At 40.3% G+C, this 21,226-nt stretch overlaps 1 protein-coding gene across 2 annotated transcripts in view; it reads right to left on the bottom strand.

Moving 5' to 3' along the window:
- Positions 1-12,288, bottom strand: part of TBC1D9 (TBC1 domain family member 9) — a 51,594-nt gene extending 39,306 nt beyond the window's left edge. The window contains exon 1 of one of the 2 annotated variants that reach the window (XM_035326318.1): positions 11,943-12,288. In XM_035326318.1, coding sequence (XP_035182209.1) covers positions 11,943-12,069 — 127 coding nt within the window. In that variant the 5' untranslated portion in view covers positions 12,070-12,288. The remainder of the gene's footprint in view (positions 1-11,942) is intronic. The other variant, XM_035326319.1, reaches the window with a different exon arrangement.
- Positions 12,289-21,226: the final 8,938 nt, after the last annotated feature.

The following is a 21,226-nucleotide window of genomic DNA, read 5'->3' as shown; positions in this document are numbered from 1 at the left end:
TTTATCGAGCAATGGTCCCATCACACATGCCACATTTCTAGAGTAGCTATACCTAGACATGGGGGCAGAAGAGGGAAAAAAAGAGAGAGATAACGCCTTCATTTTGTTTGATAAAGCTTTTTGAATAAAATCAGCTTTGTCTTTTGCATACTTGTACTCTCCACAAAAGACCAGAAGACCATTCAATATTTTTTTTCCTTTTCTGTAAAATATGAAGCAGTGACATGTAACATCTGAAACCAGGGAAGCCACAGCGACAACTGGCTAGGAAGTCTGGGCAGTTGCTCTTGCATCACATTACTGGAAGGACATACAATGCACTAAAGGGTGTTACTGAAAAGTGGTTTGGTTACCCCATGCATTTACGCTGAAGGAAGAAATTGTACCATATTTTATTTATCTGAACACTGTACCTCACATTTAGTCTTGAGCTGTGCAATGATTATAACTCCCCGTCTAAGTGCAGTTGTCTGTATCCTGCATTACATTATGACTTACTGTGCTTGTATCCTTACACAGGCAACCACTTTTTGAAGTGTTTTCACTAGAAGCATTTATTACCACATGAAGCCTGACCTCCTGTATAACACGGACCCCTTTAAGCCAAATGATTTCTATCTGACCAAACTATTTCCCAGAGAGACAGGTTATCTTCATTTCAAGACCAGCACAATTGATTCAGACAGACTCTTCCAAGCACCACTGCACTCTCCTCTCTTTGGGAACCAACATCCCAGACAGTTTAGAGTCCAGACTGCTTACAAATTACCAACAAACTGTCATGAAATCAATGGATGTTCTGCATTAGAAACTTGGTACACTGTAAACCACAATCATGGAAAACACGCATACTCTATAGTATATGAACACAAACAGCTGTAAGTCACAATGAATCACAGAACACCCCAAACTGGAAAGGACCCACAGGGAACATTGAGTCCAACCCCTGGCTCCACAGAACCACCCAAAAATCAGACCCTATGTCTGACAGTGTTGTCCAAATGCTTATTGAATGCCAGCAGGCTCAGGGCCATGCCCACTGCCCTGGGCAGCCTGTCCAAGTGCCCAACCACCTCTGGGTGCCGAACCTTTCCCTAACCCCCAGCCTGACCCTGCCCTGTCCCAGCTCCATGCCGTTCCCTGGGGTCCTGTCATTGTCCCCAGAGAGCAGAGCTCAGAGCCTGCCCCTCCGCTCCCCTCGTGAGGGAGCTGCAGGCCGCCATGAGGCCTCCCCTCAGCCCGCTCTGCTCTGGGCTGAGGAAACCAAGGGTCCTCAGCTGCTCCTCATACGTCTTCACCTCTAGAGCCTTCACTGTCTTCGTAGCCCTCCTCTGGGGCTTTTCTAATAGTTTTATGTCCTTCTTACATAGTGGTACCCAAAACTGTACACAATAATGTATTTTCAGTTGTTTCAATATTTACATATTGCTGTGCTTGATGACTATAGCACAGATATTTGCTGCAGGTATGTTTTTCCTCCTTTCTATCTTAAATTTAACTAGTGATAACTTTTTTTTTTTAACCTCTGGAGAATCTGCAAGGATGTTTTTTCTTCATTTACTGGTGTTTTTACATTAAAAGGAAAAGCAAGTTTAAGCACCTTATACATTAATTTTTTGTTGTTACAGCAAGATTTTCTTCCTGACAAACAGCAGCCATGTATCACCAAGTTATGCTTTATTTTAAATAAAACACACAGATCAAGTAGTCTTTAGCACCTTTCTACAGCCCCTGCAACAGCAATCTAATAAGTATGTTTGTGACCCCACATTTTACCTGCTAAAAACAAGGTTCTCAAAGTAAATTGGGTTACATATATATATCAAGAGCGAAGACCTAGATTGTCTATCACCTCTAGTACACCTAAACACCAAAACCAATTCAGCTACTGTTTATGAACGACAATATATAGTGACCATTCAGACTGTAAAAATCACTTGCAGCCATGGCTTTCTTGCCCAGAAAGCACTACCTATCAAAAAACTCAGGACAATAACTGAGAGTGACACTTTTCCCATTCTGCTTTAACAGTGCAGTCCTCAAATTTGAGGTGCTTTCAGCACATACTAGCAATCTGCAACACATCCACTCTTCAGTGTCACAGGTAACCTGCATCAAATCTCGCCTAGAGCTGGAATGAGGTCACTCTGCAGTTGGTGCAACTGCCGTGCCTGCTACTGCCACCCAGGAAACTCCCTGCACTACTATTAGTCCCTCCCTGCACTACTACTAGCCACAAATAGTGTAAAAAAAAAAAAAAGATAAATCCATGAATCCAGTAGATGCAAAGATGTTCAGAAGGGGTTAGTCAATAGCTCTCAGGAGTCTCAGTGGAGGCAAAGGCAGTAAGCATGTATGCAGGGCAGATGAGCACCAGCTGCTTCCTATTTATTCTCTGCTCCCCTTTTTTGTACCCTTTCAGCTGCCACAGCTATAGACTGAACCAGGGGCGGGGACCACAGAAACCAAGGCAGATTTGCTGCCATTTGGCTTCCCACTTAGAGATATCCTGTGCGTTGGCCTTGCTGAGTCTGTCAGAGGTCTGAATTTTATCACCTTGCCAGGATATTTTCCTTTGCTTGTGGAAGCAGCCTGAAATGATACATTTTCACTTAATGCATCTCTTTTTGCTGTGCTAGTAACACCACCACATAGCCTAAAACAATAAAAAAAAAAAGCTTCACACCACTCATCACCATTATGGAAAATTTTACACAAATTGTTTACAAGAGAAGACTGCTGATAAACCATTACTAACATAATCAACAGCCTGACAGTCTCTCCAGACATCTTCTGTTAAAAATAAACACTTCTTAAAACACCTAAACAAACAGCATGCGTTCATCTTTCTAGCACCTGGAGAAAAACAGAAGTGTAGAGAACAGAGCTAAGATTTCTTATAGGTCACATGGTGACTCTTGGAGTCACGCTCATGGGTTATTACTCAATTAGTCCCATGGATGTTAGCAGCCTATTCGTATATGAGCTCAACACTGCCAGTAGGAAAGCTGGCAAAGTCACATGTCATTTGTAACAAGTTTTCAAAACAGGCATAGTGACATTCCAGGTGAATGACAGAAATACCGCTTAAATGATTCCCTTACTTGCTGTGTGCTGATGACCCCTTCTCTTTCCACTAACGCAAGATGGACAAGTAAGAAGCTCTGGCCATAATCCTGAAACATCCAAGAGACCTATTTGGATTGTAGACGTCTGACCATTTCTGAGAAAGCCCTGTTAAACTGGGCCTGCTTCAGCCATATTTTCACCCAGAGCATTCAGTTTTATATCAATATCATGGGCAACAAACAAATTCATCCTAAAGTTTAAATATTACTTCCTGGACTAGAGAAACAATTACTCATGAGAATACACAACTAAGATGTACAGTACAACCTATTGTTTTGCCTAGACACTATATGAATCATTTTCTATTTTTTTTCAAGGCAGTCCACATGTTTATGTAATTAGCTCGCTCATTTGTAATTATGGAAAGAGGTCATCAATTACTTGTCAGTCGAAACTCAACCTAGAGCAACCATCTGAACTCCACAAGTAACATTATGGACAAATCCTGTTAAATGGGGAGGGACAAAGCTAATTGATTTCATTTCATGGGATAGACTAAATGAATAGTAACTATTATATATACACCACTCAAAAATAACTACAGTATTAAGCTTCCCATCCTAGTAACGGTATCCTCAAAAGTATGAAAACATCTTCACTGCGAACACCACACTTGAAACTTCATGAAGGTTTATACAGTTTTGCATTACATACATAAAATTCATAAAAACTAAATCAAAAGAGTACCTAAATACTTGACTACTGTCTTCCATATGGGTTATATAGCATTGACTTATATGAACACGTAACGTACAACAAAAAATACCCAGAACACTCTTCCTCTGGATCCAAAGCATATGATCTGTTAAGTTTTCCTCAACTCCTGCCTGTGTTGCTCTTTCCTTCTACCACTGAACTTCATAGAAGTTTTCAAGTATCAGTGAAACAGACACTGAGGAAGTTCTGTCACTCTGGTGACATTTAGGAAGACAAGCAGCAAACACAGTACTTGCTTCTGTCTTCAGGATAATGAATACAAATGAGACAAGACTGAAAACACCACCTTTTTTAAAAAAGCTTGGGTAGGGCCAATGCGGTGATCTAGCTTGACTGCTGCAGTTTAAGACAGTAACAAAGGATAAAGCTTTTATTCTCCTTTCAAGTTTAACAATTGTGATTGAAACAGATTTTCTTCTAGCTATAATTTTAAAGTGATCAGCAATTGGATGTCCAGTTCAGTACGTGTCAAGGTGTCCAAACAACTGATGACCATCCCTGTAAAAATCTGAATCTTGCTTCTAATCCAAATTAGACTGGGTTTTTGACTTCCCGCTTTCAGAATTTTTTGTAAATTTGGATGGTACGCTGAAGCACCCTAAATCATTCTCAGATATAATTACATTTATCAGTGTAATCTACTAAGCATCATTAAAAATATTTTAGCATTGTAGAACTTGGCTGCTTTTCTCCTCACCAGAGAGGAAAAAACAGAATATGCATTATAATCTATACCTATTGCTACATACAGATATGGATGCATATACACACAATGAAATAACTGCCTGTATTTACACTGTAGCCAATTTTACAAACAATTAAAGGTCTAAGTACAGTAACTCACTCATGATACATCCAGTGAAGAAGTTCCCAGGAACAAACCCACTAGATTTGAACTGAAAGGAAATCCTAGTGCAAGCATAGACATGTTGGGTAGAGAGATGAGCAGAAACAGGCCATGCATGACAGCTTCAGGTGTGTGATGGCTTACTGCTCTGAGGAAACTGACATTTGCACCAAAACAAACAAAATCTCACACACCTGAACAAAAGAACTTTGTTATTATTTGTCAGTCACACCAGGCTTGAAGTGATGGAGAAACTTTGAGAATACAGATAGAGTCAACAATTGCTTTCAAGGTATGATTAACAAAATACCAATATTTATGCCTTATGTTTTAACAAGCAAAATAAACAAAAACAACTTAGGAAAAGCATGACCAACAACCATTGACCAAAACAGCATGGAATTCACTGAATTTCACTCAAAACTAACTCTTACATAGCAACCCATTCTCTGAGTAGAATAAGTAAATTTAACAGATTTCACCCAACAGCAAAACTTAAATCAACTGCATCTGCACCAACATAAGCCTCAAGAACAAATCAACTAAGTACAAGCAGTTAAATACTGCCAAACTAAGAAGAAAAAAACATTGTAAACTGAATCTAGCCAACAAAATCAATGGTATAAATCAACAACTGATGTGTGCACAGTAAACTCACCTTGAACTAAGGAACAATACTGAAGCAAGCATGATCAAATACATGTTAAATCTAAAGAGAAACAAGTTTTGCCGAAAGTAAAAAAACAAGACCTAACTGCTCTGACTGAGTACCCATGAGAAAAGAACCAAAATAATTTTAAGAACTTGATTTTAATAAGCTTAAATTAAGGCTGCTGTTGTGATACAGAACTCTATATAGGAACTTTGGAAAAATTTCAGAAAAAAAAATGGAGTAACTGTAAGTGACATCTAGAAATACTTACAGCCTTTATTTTGAAAGGAAAGTAACAGACAGAATTCCAGGAAGTGCTCCAGAATCTAAACCCACCTCAGCACCAGATTTGAAAGCCAAATGCAAATGTAGTTTATTGAATGTCAACATTGACCAGACATCAGAAGTATGATAGAAAGCTGGAAAAAAACATAAATGGGATGCTTAAAGGCCTTTACATACCTTCTATCTTTATACTACAGCAAAGTAGTCAGTGAAAGCAACAACCCCTGCCTATTACAGGTCAAAGCTATCCTACAGGGTGATGTAGGATATTTCAGTCCTTCATAGGAAGGACTGAAAAAAGGAGAGGTTGCAAGTGTTAAAGAACATAGAAAGCTGAACAGATTTTGCATATAGCAAATACGTGCATATAGATTCTGCATCTCAACAATACAAACTTGGTATAATGCAGAAAATTTACCAAGAGACCTAGACATTGCTTATTACATTGAGGTTCTGTGTGACATTTCCAACAGGGTTTCACACAAACAGATCTCAGGAGAAACAGCGGCTCCAGAAAACATTACTGAATTTGTTTGTCAAGAAAAAAAAATGATGTCAGAAGGCAAAAATGGCAACTGACAACTTAGAGGCCTTCATGGGTCACATTACTCAAAGTGTAAAAGATGAAGTGACATCAGGGAAAGTCTTGGGCCAAGAAGCATTTTGGTACAGAAACCTGAGCTGCACAAGCACCAAGTAACACTGAGAATTTTCATCCCAGGTGCTTCACCTATGCAAAGAGCACATCATCTGTAAAAATGGGAGATCAACAGAAGCATTAGATAGGAAATGAGACACCTTCCAATTAAGCACCTGTGATAACACCTGGGGATTCAGCAGAAAGATCAGTGAGTCAATCCAGAGAACCAGAAAGAGTTCAGCTCTTTGACATCTGGATTTCTGGAAGTGGAAATCTACTAGTGTGAAGAAGCAAATATACCCACTGCAAATCCTTGTAAGAAACCTCATCAGTTGGAGGGCGGATTTGATGCAACATCAGATGACAGAGTCAAACTGACATGGAAAGCTAATGGACAGGCTGACCACCTACGTAAGTGATACTAATTGCATGCACTTTGATAACCATTTCAAGCGTCAGAAAGTGTATTTTCTACTGAATTATATCAAGTTTGACATGTAAAATCATAACTGCTCAAGTCAATGAGGACAGAAAGCAACATGTTTGTTACAGCACGTACCATCTTCTCATCCCACAGATGATACACTGGTCAAAAGCTTTTTCTAATGTCAGGCATAAATGATTTTTTAAGTAATTCCTTCCTCAGACCTCTGAGTTGGGAGGCTGAGAGCACGATAGAATTTCTTCCCCAAATCTGAGCTACTAATTGCTATGTCTGGCGAGGGTGCAGAAAACTGTTCTGACTTAGAAAAATTAAAAATTACATCAGATTCAACGTTGATGCCTTGTGCTCATCAGCTGAGCTCAGAACCTCTCCTTTCTGACTTTCCAATGAAGAAATTATACGATAACCCCTTCTGCAAAAATAGCTGGTGAGAAAGATAGTACTTCATCAATTTTTTTTACCACCAACAGTCAGCAAATTTCCATCTGCTCTCTTCTGCTTAAGCATTTGAATCATCTTTGGCAACATCTCACAGACTTACAAACTTGTGCTGAATCTTTCACACATGCACTGTCCCAGCTGTAAGCATAAATGCCGTATCTGCAAAATAATTCATTCCTAAAAACAGTTATTGCAAACTAAGACGAACAATTTATTTGCCTTCAGATTCAAAGGGATTTTACAGTAATAAGACGTTAAAGAAAATTAATGAAAATTTCATGTCCATTTCACACAGAAGTGTACACATGCAAAAAGCACACAGCAGTTCCACAAATTAGCCATACCACACCCTCAGCTTCTTCCTGTAAGCTGTCAACACATTGCTTTGCTGTCAATTATTAGTTGCATTAATTCCTTGCAATGCTGTTCCCAAATAAAAGCCTTTGGCAAGCATTGCCACATGACAGCAGAAAGCAGATAGAGGCATTTTTAACCTATTTGTTGTATCAGTATGAAACATGCACTAACATACAAAAATGAGCCTTTTGGTTATTCATAAAGTTTATGACCTGTTCAAGACCCTTACATCCATGAAAGTAGCATGGTCATACAGCACACAACGCCCAAACGATGGGAGGGAGGTGGCTTCATGTTCTGTGCAGCTGATACAGGCTGCCCTACAACATGCTGGACCCCCTTGAGAAGGAAGTATTTCACACAGGCCAAACCACCCGCCTGCACGGGGAAGGTAGCTGACCATGAGGAAGTAAAATAGTTATGAGGAAGAGAGGGTTAATAACAGCTGGCACCTTTGAGAAAACTCAAAAGTGGAAAGAAAAGGATTTTTCCCTGTCGGTCAACAAAAGGAAGACGAAACTCTTGAGTGAGCGTCACCGAGAAGCAAGATAAAGGAACTACTTCCAAGGCACAAAACAATTTCATGATGCGCTCATCAACCATCAAATATTTTTAAAGTAGTGAAGTACATTTTTCAGTCTTGTGCTGGAAGATTAACGCAGCATGCAAGTTTGCAGAACACCAATAAAAAAGGGGGAAAAAAAAATCTGATTTACAAGTCTTTCCCATAGTTCTTAGTTCAAAAAATGAAAACAAAACCTAACCAGCCCTTCACTTAAGGCATGCTTACAAAGGAAAGTTGCAGTGAAGTGGCTGCTGCTGACATGTACACAATCATTTAGAAGCGTCAAGGCCTTAATTCAGTCTAAAATGGCTTAACACAGCTTAGTAAAAAAAAAAGCTGTAGCTCTTAAGCAGGCTATTCAGACATTTTGTTAGCAGAGATGACTTCTTCAGACACACTAATTAGGCACTGCCCTGACACAGAACAAGACGACCATCATGTTTCTAACATGCTATAATCCAATATTAAAATAAGTGCAGAAAATGCTTCTAATATCCAGATGAGTGTTGAGGTAAAATGGCTTTCTCTGTTCTACTAATTTACATAAATGGAGGCCAAGAAGAAAGAATCTGTGCAGAAAGGGCTGAGATTTCCCCATGTATCCCTGAATGACTGATAGTACCTTTCCAGCAAAGGATTACTGCACTCGGAGTGGATCTAGAATAACAGGTAATGTGAGTACTGCTCTTCTTCAAAGTGGTAAGAATTACTTTCACCCACTCCCCAGGCTATATAAACTACTTATTTTTAGACTACAGTGTATGAAAAGACCTGAAAGATGTACTCCTCTGGACTTAGCTCTGGTGATGGTAACCTCCCTGCACAGAAAGAGGGGTAACACTGAGACCTGGCAGCCTTTAGACATATTTTTGCAGTCACAGCATCCAATCACAGCGCTGTCTCAAAAAGTCTGTACTGGCCTTCCCCCTCATTCCCAGCTACCTTGGAAAGCATTTTACCTCTTCCTTCAGCTTTACCTACACAATGGCACCACAGTGCAGCCCCAATTTACGGTCTTTGAAGTCAGACAGACGCAGAGAAGTGCATTACACTTAGTCCAGCGCGGTCTGCCTACTGGTTAGTTTCACGGCAACCCTGGACTTGAAGGCAATGCCACAAAATCAATGCTTCTCGTTCTTGAACCATGGCTTAAGTTACATAGTGAAGCCATCTCATGTCATCGAGCCCACATTCTCATCAACTTGAAAGTCAATTATCATTCTACGATTAAGACAAATGCCTTTAGTCAATAACAAGGGAGCACAAATCAGCAGAACTTAGATTACAAGGAAAAAAAAAGCAACAGCTGTACCTGCATCTTCTCTTGAATATATAAATTCAGACCACTCTTCAACCACAATGAAAAACATTCATGGGTGGATGCCTTTTTAGGCTGTTACCTGAGCAAATTTCAGCACCGTATCACTACAAAATGGAAAATTAAGGAAAAGTAAATTAAGGGAAAAAATGAAAAGGTCCTTTTTTCCCCATTTCTCTAATGTAGACCTTACAACCTCCAAAATCCATCACTAGAGCTGTATGATTATCTACAGAATTTCCCACAGTGTGACCCTAAATGCTACCATTATTAAAAACTACATACCCCATTAACTATTTCAGCAGGGTTTGTTGTTGTTTTGAACTCTCAGGATCAGTTAGGCCCTCCTATATTTTGCTTTTAGCCAGTCCTGCCTATCAAGAGCAAACCACTGGCTTTCTTTGCCTGCACCGGCCCTCAATGGGCCAACCACAGCTGTTAGAGCAACCAGCACATAATGCCAGGATTGGTAATTCCAGGGAAAACAACTCCTCTTCTCATAAACTCCTCTTCTTACTGTACCTACCAAGCTGGGAGTAGTCTGGCTACTCTACAGCCCTTTCTTTCTTCCTCACCCACCTTTTGTCCACCACTGCCTCACAAACCCACGTACTAACATTATGAGGTCTGACAAGGTCCCAATAGAGTCTTTTGATACTGCCTGCGCTGATAACTCCTGCACGTTAGTGCTGGGTGCTTATTCAGCTATAGTTCCGGCAACATACTAAAAAAAGCTCCAGCTCTTCCCCCCAGGCATCATATAAACAAGCAAACAAAAACCCACAGAAATTATTTAGCTACTTGTTGCCATTACCTCAGTCCCACCGCAGCTGCAATTCCATGCGGATAGACCCTAAGAAAAGCTACATAGAAAGCAGTTTTCAAACTATGCTTAGAACTTGTGCCTTCTAAATCAATATTCACTACACAGAGAACATTCACATGCTAAAATAGCAGATGCGGCGTACAAAAACTGAAATATCAAGGGGGAAAAATGCAGAAACAAAGATAGAACCATTTCTATATTCTGAACTGCTGCTAAATGCTGCCTGCTGATTTGAGCTTCACAAAACAAGGAGCATGCATTTATGAATCTTGTTTTCATTCAAAGGAGAAAATCTTCAAAGTGATCTCTGTCTGTACGGTGGAATCATCTATCACACTACGCGTACTGCTGTAGGAAGGCCTTGATATACATGCACTCTGCAAATAAGTTGAAGAGAAAATGAAATTCTCAAAATGCTTCCCAGGAACTGAAGTGTTTGGAAGATTGTCCAGGTTTCTGAAACAATCTCTAATTCAGAGATGAAAAAGTCAGAGAGGTATGGGAGTGCCTACTCAAACCACCTCCACTAAAACAGAAGAAAAAAACCTTGGAGGCCAGTGGGTAATTCAAGGAAGGAGTGTCTGCAAACAATTCCTCGGTAAACACAACAGGGGTAAAGTTTTGGGGCAAGAAATATTTTAAGTGGATTTGTCAACACTGCCCATAATTGCAAGGATTAAAAAAAAAATACAGGAAAACAACAACAGAAATCTACAGACAACACAAAACAACTGCTGGTTACTTTCTACACATGGACCAGGTGGGCTTGATTAACCTTTAACACTGAAGATCTCAAGGGCCTACATGAAAAAACACCTTGGAGTGGTGCATTAGTTTAGATTGTAAATTGTTTGCAGGTCCATAGAGTATTCAGAGGTTGAAGAAACACTTAATCTTCTGGTAAATATACCCAGGACCTTGAACCAAACATCAATGCAGGCCGTGTGTTTATTTTGATTAGCCTAAGTAACTGGTTTCAATGCAAGTGGGGAAGGAAGAAACCAGTTTTCAGAGAATGAGCTTGAGCATTTCCTACCAACTCAAGAAGGACCAATGATAACACCGTTGGGTTCTATATCTCAAGTTTTATAAAAACGCATACGCATTACCTAAAAATGATTTAAGGTCTACAATAGCGGGTGTATGCAGTTGTCAGGTATGCGGTTGTCAAGAGACCAACATGTGTATGACCCACACACCTACAGAAGTGTTACCAGTTGACTGAAAACAAAGAATTCGTGGAACAGGCTTTACAAGGACATCCTAAAGAATAGAGAGAAGTCAAAGCAAATCTGTTCTGGTAGCACGCGTGTATGAATTACAACTCGGTCTCATTTTAAGGAGCGCACATTAGAGGTTCGAGAACAAAATCCGCCGAGAACCTCAGCAAGTCACACCCTCACGTACCAAGGCATGGACAGCGCTCACTACCCGCACAACACCTTCGCACAGCTCTAAGCCCATAAACCCTAAGGAACGCCTCAGAGCATCCCCTCAGCGCTGAGGGAGGCCGCAGGGGGCCGAAGGGCCGGCAGCACAGCTCGGAGGTCCCTGAGGGGCCCTGAGGGGCGCTGCCAGCCCCCAGCACCGGGTCGCGAAGGCAGCTCGCCCCCCAGCACCTCCTGATGGCCACCACGTCGCACAGCCACCTCCGGGGGACCCCGGCTGAGGCAGACCCGTCCCCACGGGCGGCCCTGCCCTTCCCTCCCCTCGGCCTTACCCGCCAGTCCCCCGCCGCCTCCATCGCCACCGTGCCCCTTCCTCCTCTGGAGGATGAAGTAGGGGTTGGCCCGCTCCGTCACCCACAGCGCGTTCGCCAGCAGCACCTCTTCGGGGTTCACCCACATGCTCCCGCCGCGGACAAAGGGCGTGCGCCCCGCGGGGCCTCACGCATGCACCGGCCCCCTCAGACGCCACCATGCCCGGCCGCCGAAGAACGGCGGCAGCGGGGAGGAGGATGAGGAGGCAGCTGCATGCCCTCGGCGCTGCCGCCGCCGGGCGCGGAGGGACGGCCCCGGCAGCAGCCGCCGCAGCGCCCAGGGCAGCGGTGACATCAACCGCCGCCGCCGCCGCCGCGCGCCGCCCCCATCCCAACGGCCCGCCCAACGGCCGCACCGCCCCTCAACGGCCCGCCCAACCGCCGCTCCCCTCAGCACAGCCCAACGAGAAACCCCGCCAGTAGCCAGCCGCACGGCCTTCTGTACCCCGGCAGCTCAGGATGCTGAATAAATTAGATCTCAAAATCATGAATGTGCGTGTTCCGAGCACAAACTTGTCACAGAATCCTTAGTTTTACAGTAGAGTCATCCTACAGCTGGTGCCGACTCATGGTGGTGTGGAACTCAACAGCCAATGTTCCTCATACAGAGGCTGACGCCTTGTCACAGGAGAGGTGACTCCCTGCTTGAGGTGGCAGTCACACCTCTGTCACTGTGTGTGCAAAAAGTCCGGGAGAGGAAGCGACAACCTGAGGAACACTCCTCACATTCGCACTGGACCATGGTAAATATTTGCTGTTGTCACTAAGGCAGGGGAATACAGCCCCCATGGGAGTGCAGAAGAGCTTCTTCAGCCTTCCAGAATTTATCTTAGAATCATATTAGTTGGAATTCTAACATTGTTGAAACAACCTCACCCTTTTAACTGGACAATTAGAGGGGGAGAGAGGAACAAACAAATTTCTTAAACTTGAGAAAGAAATTTCAATTTCTGCTTTGTTTTTGTTTTGACCAGCTCCATTTAAGACCTGTTTCTTCTCAGAAAGAGCAGCCAGGCATTGAAATACATTGTCCAGGGAGGTGGTGGAGTCACCCTCCCTGTGGTGCTCAAGGAAAGGTTGGACATGGTGGTTAGGGACATGGCTTAGCAGGTGATGGTGGTAGGGGGATGATTGGAACAGATGGTCTTGGAGGGCTTTTCCAACCCTGTTGATTCTATAATGCAGCAAGTAGACTGAAAGTTAAATTTTAACCTGGCAAAAAGTAGTAGCAATAATTCTTAGTAGTTTTCTTTACTAAAGGCAAGATGTCACACACAAATGGCTTGTAAATGTTTGCGTTGTCACAGAAGCACGGATGGCATTACATTCCTGTACTTTTATCGCTGCCAACAACTTGTAGTAGAATTACTGTGGCATCACTGACATTTTAGGTCAGCAAATAACCAAACCTGAAGAGTAACTGAATAATTCTGCTGCAGTCAGAGCCAGTGATGAAGTTAGTCTTGTGTTTCCTTGAGAAGGAAAAGATCACCTACAGGTGTTAGGAAGCCCTCCTGTCTCCCACACCTAACTTGGGCAGACAGTTATGTAAGCAGAACTGTAAGCACTGAAAACAGCTGCCAGGCCTTAATAGCACCAATTAGTCTGTTTTATATCTGAGTACAATGACATACATTAATGGCATAAAGAACACAAAAAACATAGTTTTTAGCATCCTTTGTATCTATTTCCATTAAGCGCTCTGCAATATTTTAATAAATTTGGAAATAAGCAAAATATTATCCCTCAAGTAATGACATTTAAAATTAGGCTATATTGTGTCTCTTTGTTGCTGTGTTGTAGATAGCATCAAGGCATTTTTAAATAGAAATCTGATCCTCTTTCACAGCAATGAAAAAACAGGTGTTACGCTATCATGGCTGACCTTTCTCTTAAAGCTAATGCAAATATTATCACCTATATGCCAAGCATGCATTTTTATCCCTCATGTAAAATACTTATCTACATGTATTTTTTCCTGGATTTTGGTTGCCCATTAACAAGTTTCTTTTCTATCCAGTAGTCTGGGAACAAAATAAAGAATTAGAATAGGATTTTTTTTTTAAAAAAAAAAATCTTAAATGCAAAATAGAAAAATCAGTACTGGAATAATTGACCCAGCTTGTATTGCAATATTTTGTTAGAAACAAACAAAACAAAACTATATCAGGTTGGAATCTCAGTGTGGTTTTAATACTAACTGGGAGTATTTGAAAGTCTCTGTGCCATTATATTTAAAACTTCAACACGTCCTTCAATTTGGAAGAATGTATTAAAGAAATGGTTAAATCAGGAACAGATATGAATACAAACCAATTAATTACTTATTATATTATAAACACCTTGGAGAAGATAATAAACATGATTCTAGCCCTTCTATGCATTGTCATCAGATTAATGGACAGTAACAGTACCCAAATAGGAAAAAGATTAAATAAAGCAGGCATTTTACCATTTATTCCCCCCAAACACCTCCTTACAATTGACCTCTTTTTTAAATGCAGCTAACGGGCATTTGCGAGTGGTACAAGATAGCCATTTAGCTGGCTAGGAGCAAAGATAAAATATCACAAAAAACTTACCTTTGATAAATGTACACACTGTTCAGCTTGGAACAATAGCCATACAGGTCCTGCACAAGGGCATACCTAAGCATAGGAAAGCACCTAGTCATCACTATCTAGAAGCTTAGATCCTTGGACTGCTATAAATCAACACCTTATTTGTACATGGAGAGAGCTGGTGTTGAGCTTTTTGTGACAAGTGTTTTACTTTATAAACATTGCCAAAGGTTTAAAAGGCCAGAGGATATTGTGTTAGTTATGATGTGAAATGAAACAGGACAGAAGAAAAGGCTCTGGGATTTCTTAGTGTGTGGTCAACTCACCTGCCACAAAACTTAGATTTTATATGCCTGCAACACCTTTTATTGAAGCAACTAGAAGCATTCAAAAATAACTGGCACTTTTACTGCGCTTCTGCAAGTGCATATTACAGGCAGTTCTACAGATGAGACTGAATCATAGGAAATAATTCTTGCTTCAGGTCATCCAGGAAGTCTGTTGCAAGGATGCAAGTAAAGGTACTCAAATCTCAGCATCCACTACCTGCAGTTTTTCACTTCCCAGCTCTGATAACAATGTCCTTCAGACTCAGAACCAGAGCCACTCACTCTCAAGCCTTTTATCACTCCAAAATAATTTTATAAACCTTGTGTCTAGTCTCAAGAGCCATTAATGGACTGATTGAATTGTTGAGCACCCGCTGTAAGATGTACATTTTTTATGAAGTATAACACTCAGCACATGTGAAATACTACACCCAACTGGAACACAACCTGCTTGATAGGAAAGAGTTACTTTCTTTAGGATTTTGGCATCTATTCAGCAAATGGTACTTTTGGTGACCTGGTACTATCTCACACCAGGTTTGGGCAGGTAGTTCACCACAAAGATGGTGTCAATAAATCTCCCAGGGAAATCTGGACAAAGTATTTCAAGGTGAAATAGAGGAAAGGAATTAGAAAGTAACCTGAACAAGTCCCAGGAGTTTTTCAACAAAAAGAGAGGGTATGTTCACCAGCATGAAAACAATCTGGGAAGACAACATATACCCTCACTGCATAGGCTAGATAAACATCTGCATCTCATAAAAGGATGCCAAAAAAAGATTTTTGATCTATTACTTTGCTGAAGAACAAGGACACTTTTTTTTCTTTATACCATTGTCCTCTCTGTAACCTTTCTTACCCGGCCTTGTATGCCATAAATGAAAACATTTATTGGATTCTCCATTTATTTTGCTCGAGTTGAAAGTGATTTCAAATTAACAGGCTAGCAGTAGGGTATTCTGTTCTTACTGATGTGGTGATTCTTACAAAGGAAACATCCAGCATTTCTTCCCGGTACCCAAAGAATATCAGGGTGGATCTTCACAGAGCTGTAGTGGTTCATTTTGAATTTATGACAACAGTTGAACAGAAAGCAGTGTTGACTTCAGAGGGTCTCAGGCATGCAGCAAGACAGCAGGGAGAGCACCTGACCCTCTGTCAGAAGATTTGGAGAGTGACTCTATTTTTTTCTTTGACTAAATATGCCTTTCGCCTCACCAGGAGGTCTGTTACAGCTGGATTTTTCTACGTTTGCATATCTGACAGGAAACATCAACTCTGAAGATAATATCCAGCTGTCTGTTTTCTCTTCCTGGCATATTTTCATTGCTTGGAAAGACTGTCAAATTCAGGACAAACTTTTCAGCTTTCAGTCCAAATGAGGAATCTAGATTTCTGAAGAAGGTCAATTAAAGCAGCTTCATATTCTGTGATGCATTTTTACACTTCCCTATAACCATAACAACTATTCTTGAGTATGCCACTCACTACTTTTTGCTCTCATTATGAATGAAAGCTTTTTTTTAGGCCAGTTTTTTGTTAGGTTCCTCCAGTCTCCCACAGCAAAGGTACAGTTCATTGATAAAAAGCAATCTTTTTGGCAAAGCATTATATTTTACTCTGCTGTTAGATACAATAACAACTGCTTTACTCTTTGTAGAGCACTGCTGTATGCTAAGCTCTTCACAGAAGAGGTAGCCATCTGCCCACAACCCACATGTCGGATTGTGGCCTACCTTGCTTGGCAATGTGCATCAGATAAGACTTACCAGCTTTTTTGCCATGTCTGTTCTATCCTTTGAACTCTAACAATTTCTGAAGAGTAGGTATCAGAACTGGACAGAGTATTTTGACAAAGCTTTACCTTTTTTTTTTTTTTTTTTTTTTTAAAAAAAAAAAAGGGAAATAAGATCCTTGCTGCTTTTGAGAAATTACTTCTGAAGTGCCTTGCTTTGACATAGCACTGCACTGGGAATACATTAAGTGCTTTATCCTAAATCTCCACCCAGGAAGAGCTTTCTAAAGCAATCACCCATATTTTGGATATAACTGGCACTCTTTGCCTTACACTTGGTTTATAGACTTCAGCGCTGGACTGTACTAGAATGATCTGTGACTTGTTATAGCAATGACCTAACACCAGTATTTATTATCCTGCTTATCCCTATGTCATTCATAAACATTGTCAGTAAAAATCCTTTAGTACAATCCTGACCATTTAGATTATTAAAATGATACATGGACTGCTACAAACTGTCCCACTCAGTATTATCCCCTTGTTCTAACAATATGTGGATTCATTTTGTACCCAGTTGTTCAGACCAAGTTAGTTGCATATCTAATGTCTTTACAATTAGAATTGCTTTGGCAAGATCCAGACATTTTTCAACTCTACTTATCTATATTGGCTAAAAGCTTTTACCCTGCCAAAAAAGCAAGCAAGCTTTATTTGACTGGACCTAATTCCATGAGACCACACATCTACTGTTCAAAATAGTTATTTTCCCTTTCTGTAAATATTTCGTACTATTATCCCAGATAAATCATTCCCTCATTGCAACGAAGTTCAGTGATAGACTAACTAGTCCATGGTTTGTTAGATCTAACACATTAACCAAAGCTTGTTCTTTTTAAATGTGAGAAGTACCTCAGTATATAGATGAGTATCAACATTTCAACATCAGCCATTTCCAGTGGAATGCAAATAGATTAAATAAATCCAACAACTAAAATTCCAAAGACATTATTAAAGTTCACTACAACCAAATAAAGCAGACAATAATAAAGTTGAGAAGGAAAACAACAGCCCGTTTGAATAGGCCTTAGGAGGTTGCACACTGTTGAGCTAATGTTACTAAGCTAAGAGGAAAGCCAACAGAAGTCTGACAGCAGCTGATATTTTTAAAAGCAACTGCCCTGAAAAAAAACACTCATCATACTTCAGTGAGATGCTAGAAAAAAGGGTGGGACACTTTTTGGTAACAGCACAATCTGCCTCTTTGTTTCAGGTTCAGCAATCCAAGTTCATTTTGCACCTTCCTGTTAGCACCTTTAGGAGCAAGCAGTCAGTCACTGAACCAGCCTAGCAAGAAGCTTCATTGGCGCTGTTTCTTCAGAGTGATGGGAGTGAGAAAGCTCAAAATAACACTGGTAAGGAATTAGATTTATTCTGAAGATTTTGGTGGTATAATTGCATGCTCTTGTAATTCATAACTTGTTCCTGGTAGAGATGATAGATTTCCTAAGGGACAATTTAAGTTATGTTGGACAACAGAGAAACTGCTGGACTTAACTTGGTTTTAAGTGTTAATGTTCAGTGATTACTTACCTGAAACCTCTTCATGAGCTATTTATGCTAAACACCTGAATTTGAATACTTTATTCTATGTCATAAGACTTAATTTTGCTCAGTCATAAACTGGTTAGATTCGTTTATTGTTACATTCAATGTAAATTTACCCTCCAATGACATTCCTTGCTTTTCTATGCATTGTTATTTGAGTTATGCTGAAGTAGTGCAAATTATTTAGAGAAACAACTTTCCATAAGAAATAAGGACTGAACTTGAGTTAGATCTGTAGAAAACCAGGAGGCTGAGGGGCTAGTCAATCCATTTACTCATTTGTATAGTGAATAATTTGCAGAGTTAATTTAATTTGTAGTTAGTTTACTCTAGAGCCTTCCTCAGCATTAGTCTGGGAAAGTCTGGGATCTTCAGCAATTGCTCTGGCTGCTGAAAGCAGTAACCTGAAAAGTGACTCAAATCTCATAGGCATAGCTGGGTAGGGAGACATCATGGAACAGACTATAGAATTTTCCCCTCTGGTTTAGCTTAGAAAAAGAGTCAATAAATAAGAGTCACAATAATGTATTACAATGATTGCAATTCCTGTGTTTAACTGTAATGCCTTTTACTCCTTAGCAAATAAACCCATGTGGTTATGGAGGGAGTCAACAATATGTTCATTTGTTGAGTGCTGGCATAGAGGTGGTGACAGTTTGTGGGTGGGGATTAGCCTGTACAGAGACTGTGTGTAAACAGCTGGGGGGGGGCTTTGTTTCTTTGTGCTTTATTAACTGTTTACCAGTTATTTGCCTGGTTATTGAAAATAACAGACAACACCAGTGTGAGTTCAGATACTAAAATTAGAAGAGTTTACTTGCTTTGAAAACTTCACATCAGTTTCAGCTGAACATATTCAAATCCCTTGCAAATATCATACTCTGGGTAACCCTGGAGGACAGGTTTGCCATAGCAGTTGATCCACATAACCTCTTAAAACCAAACTCCAATTCATTTGTGCTAATTTCCTGAATAGACTGTGTAAATAAATACTGACCTGGATCACATTGTGATATTTCTCAGTTTCACAGATTACATAGTCTTATAAGTCCATGATTATACATAGGCAATAGTAGTGTATTTAGCATTTAGCTCTGAAACACAGAAGAATGCATGCACATATACATAGATACTTTTTAATCCAAAAAGACAATGAGCGTACCAAAACACCACAAGAGATACTAGAAAACAGTAGTCAGGAATAAGAGCTTTATTCAGATTATTTTTTTTTTTTGGTAGAAGTTTGTTGGAGTTAATTCAACTTGCACTTAATTAAAATTGCACTTTAGCGATGCAGTTTAGTTGCAGTTTTAAATGTCTCAGAAAAAGGAGGTGAACAGGAGAGTTAAAGTTCATATGTAAGAGCTAAATGATTTGGAGAATTCCAAGCCTTATATGCCACTGAGATACCTCAAAGGTAAAATTAAATCTAATTTTAAGGTAGTATCCAATTAAAAGGCTAACATCTATTATTTTGTTCTGTTTACATCCATCACAACATTAGTCTTTGCAACGTTACCCTGTCACCCCAGGAAAGCCAGCTCCCACTATTGTTTCTCATGAGGGAGAAAGTTAGTTGATGTGACCCAGATGCCACATGGGCACAGCTACAGAGAACCTGTCTTCATCTTTGTTTCCTTGTTAATTAAGCTGCAGTAAGTCACACACAAATATAGCACTGAAGACAAAAGCATTGCTTTGGCAGGCTCCCGGCTGCTGCTCTTCCTCCATCCCACTCCTGGCTGCCCACCAAACAGCTGCTTAGAATCTGGGATCAGAGTGTGTCTCTGCACAAGATGCCTGGTTTTACTGACTGCAGAGCTATTCTGGGAAAATGGCCAGTGTCTAAACCAGTCTCCTCACCATCACACAGCCTCTGATTTGAGAAGTATTTTGAGCTAGAGCTAGCCTAAATAACTGTAAGCTGTAATGTGACCTAGGCTCCAGGTTAATCCAACTTAGTACTTACCTGCTTTTCGGGCATCCTAACATCTTTCCACAGTCCCCCATCAAGCAAAGAGAAGCTTCCCTGTATCTGTGGCTTTAGATTAAAACACATCAGTACAAAGCACCATGTTACGTATTCCCATACACACAGAGAAACAGCAAACACTTAAAACCAACACAGCTGTGTTTGGTGGAGGCTTATACCCTGTTTGGATGCAAGTATACAAAAACTGCTGCTGCTGGTGACATCCTCATCTATCATTGCTTGAGTTCAGGGAAAAACTTTGCTCTTGAGCCAGTCCAGTATCTTTGCAAGAGGCTAATAGGGAGATGCATCATTCTTCAGCCCATTCTTGGATATGGACAAATGAAAGTGAAAGAAAGATGAAAGAAATAGAAGGGGGAGAATACAGACAAAATTAGTTTAAGGACAAAAGAAATGTAAACATAAATAAAAGCAGAGAAGCTGAAAAACACCTAATGAAACATGGAAGAAAGAGTGGAGAAGAATTCTAAGATATTTGGAAGAAATCAGACTGAAGCAACACACAAAGGATACTTTCTCTCTGCAGCATCCAGGAAACGGTTTTTAGTGGTACATAACCACAACAGGAAACCATTTGCACCACTTTCATTCATTTTTCTAGGTATGACTAAGCAAAACCTATTTTACAACAGGTAAAGCAACACTCATTACTTAGTCTTCAGCTATGCTGAGTAGTTAAGAATATCTTTAGGCTATTATCTTTGTGTAGAAGTATTAGTCCATGAAATATCACATGCCAACATAGGAAGAGGTAAGTCTCCTTTCTAACTAATTTATAATCTAGTTTAGTCTAACTCCAAGCTGAAATAAATACGGGTGCAAAACATTAAAGTTTTCTATTAAAAACAGCCCACAGCTTTTAATTAATATTTTTTACCACAAACTTTGAAATTCTGAAATAACTATTACATTGTAAGATCCCCTACTGATAAAATTCATTGATTTACACAATGTAAAATTAATTCTGTAGAGAAATCTGTATGTAAGCATTATTAACAGCTTTGTACAACAGAGGCTGT

The sequence above is a fragment of the Oxyura jamaicensis genome, chromosome 4, assembly GCF_011077185.1.
Source record: "Oxyura jamaicensis isolate SHBP4307 breed ruddy duck chromosome 4, BPBGC_Ojam_1.0, whole genome shotgun sequence".
Taxonomy (NCBI): Eukaryota; Metazoa; Chordata; class Aves; order Anseriformes; family Anatidae; genus Oxyura; species Oxyura jamaicensis.
Note: the sequence above shows the minus strand (reverse complement) of the source record. Positions and strands in the feature narration are given on the sequence as shown.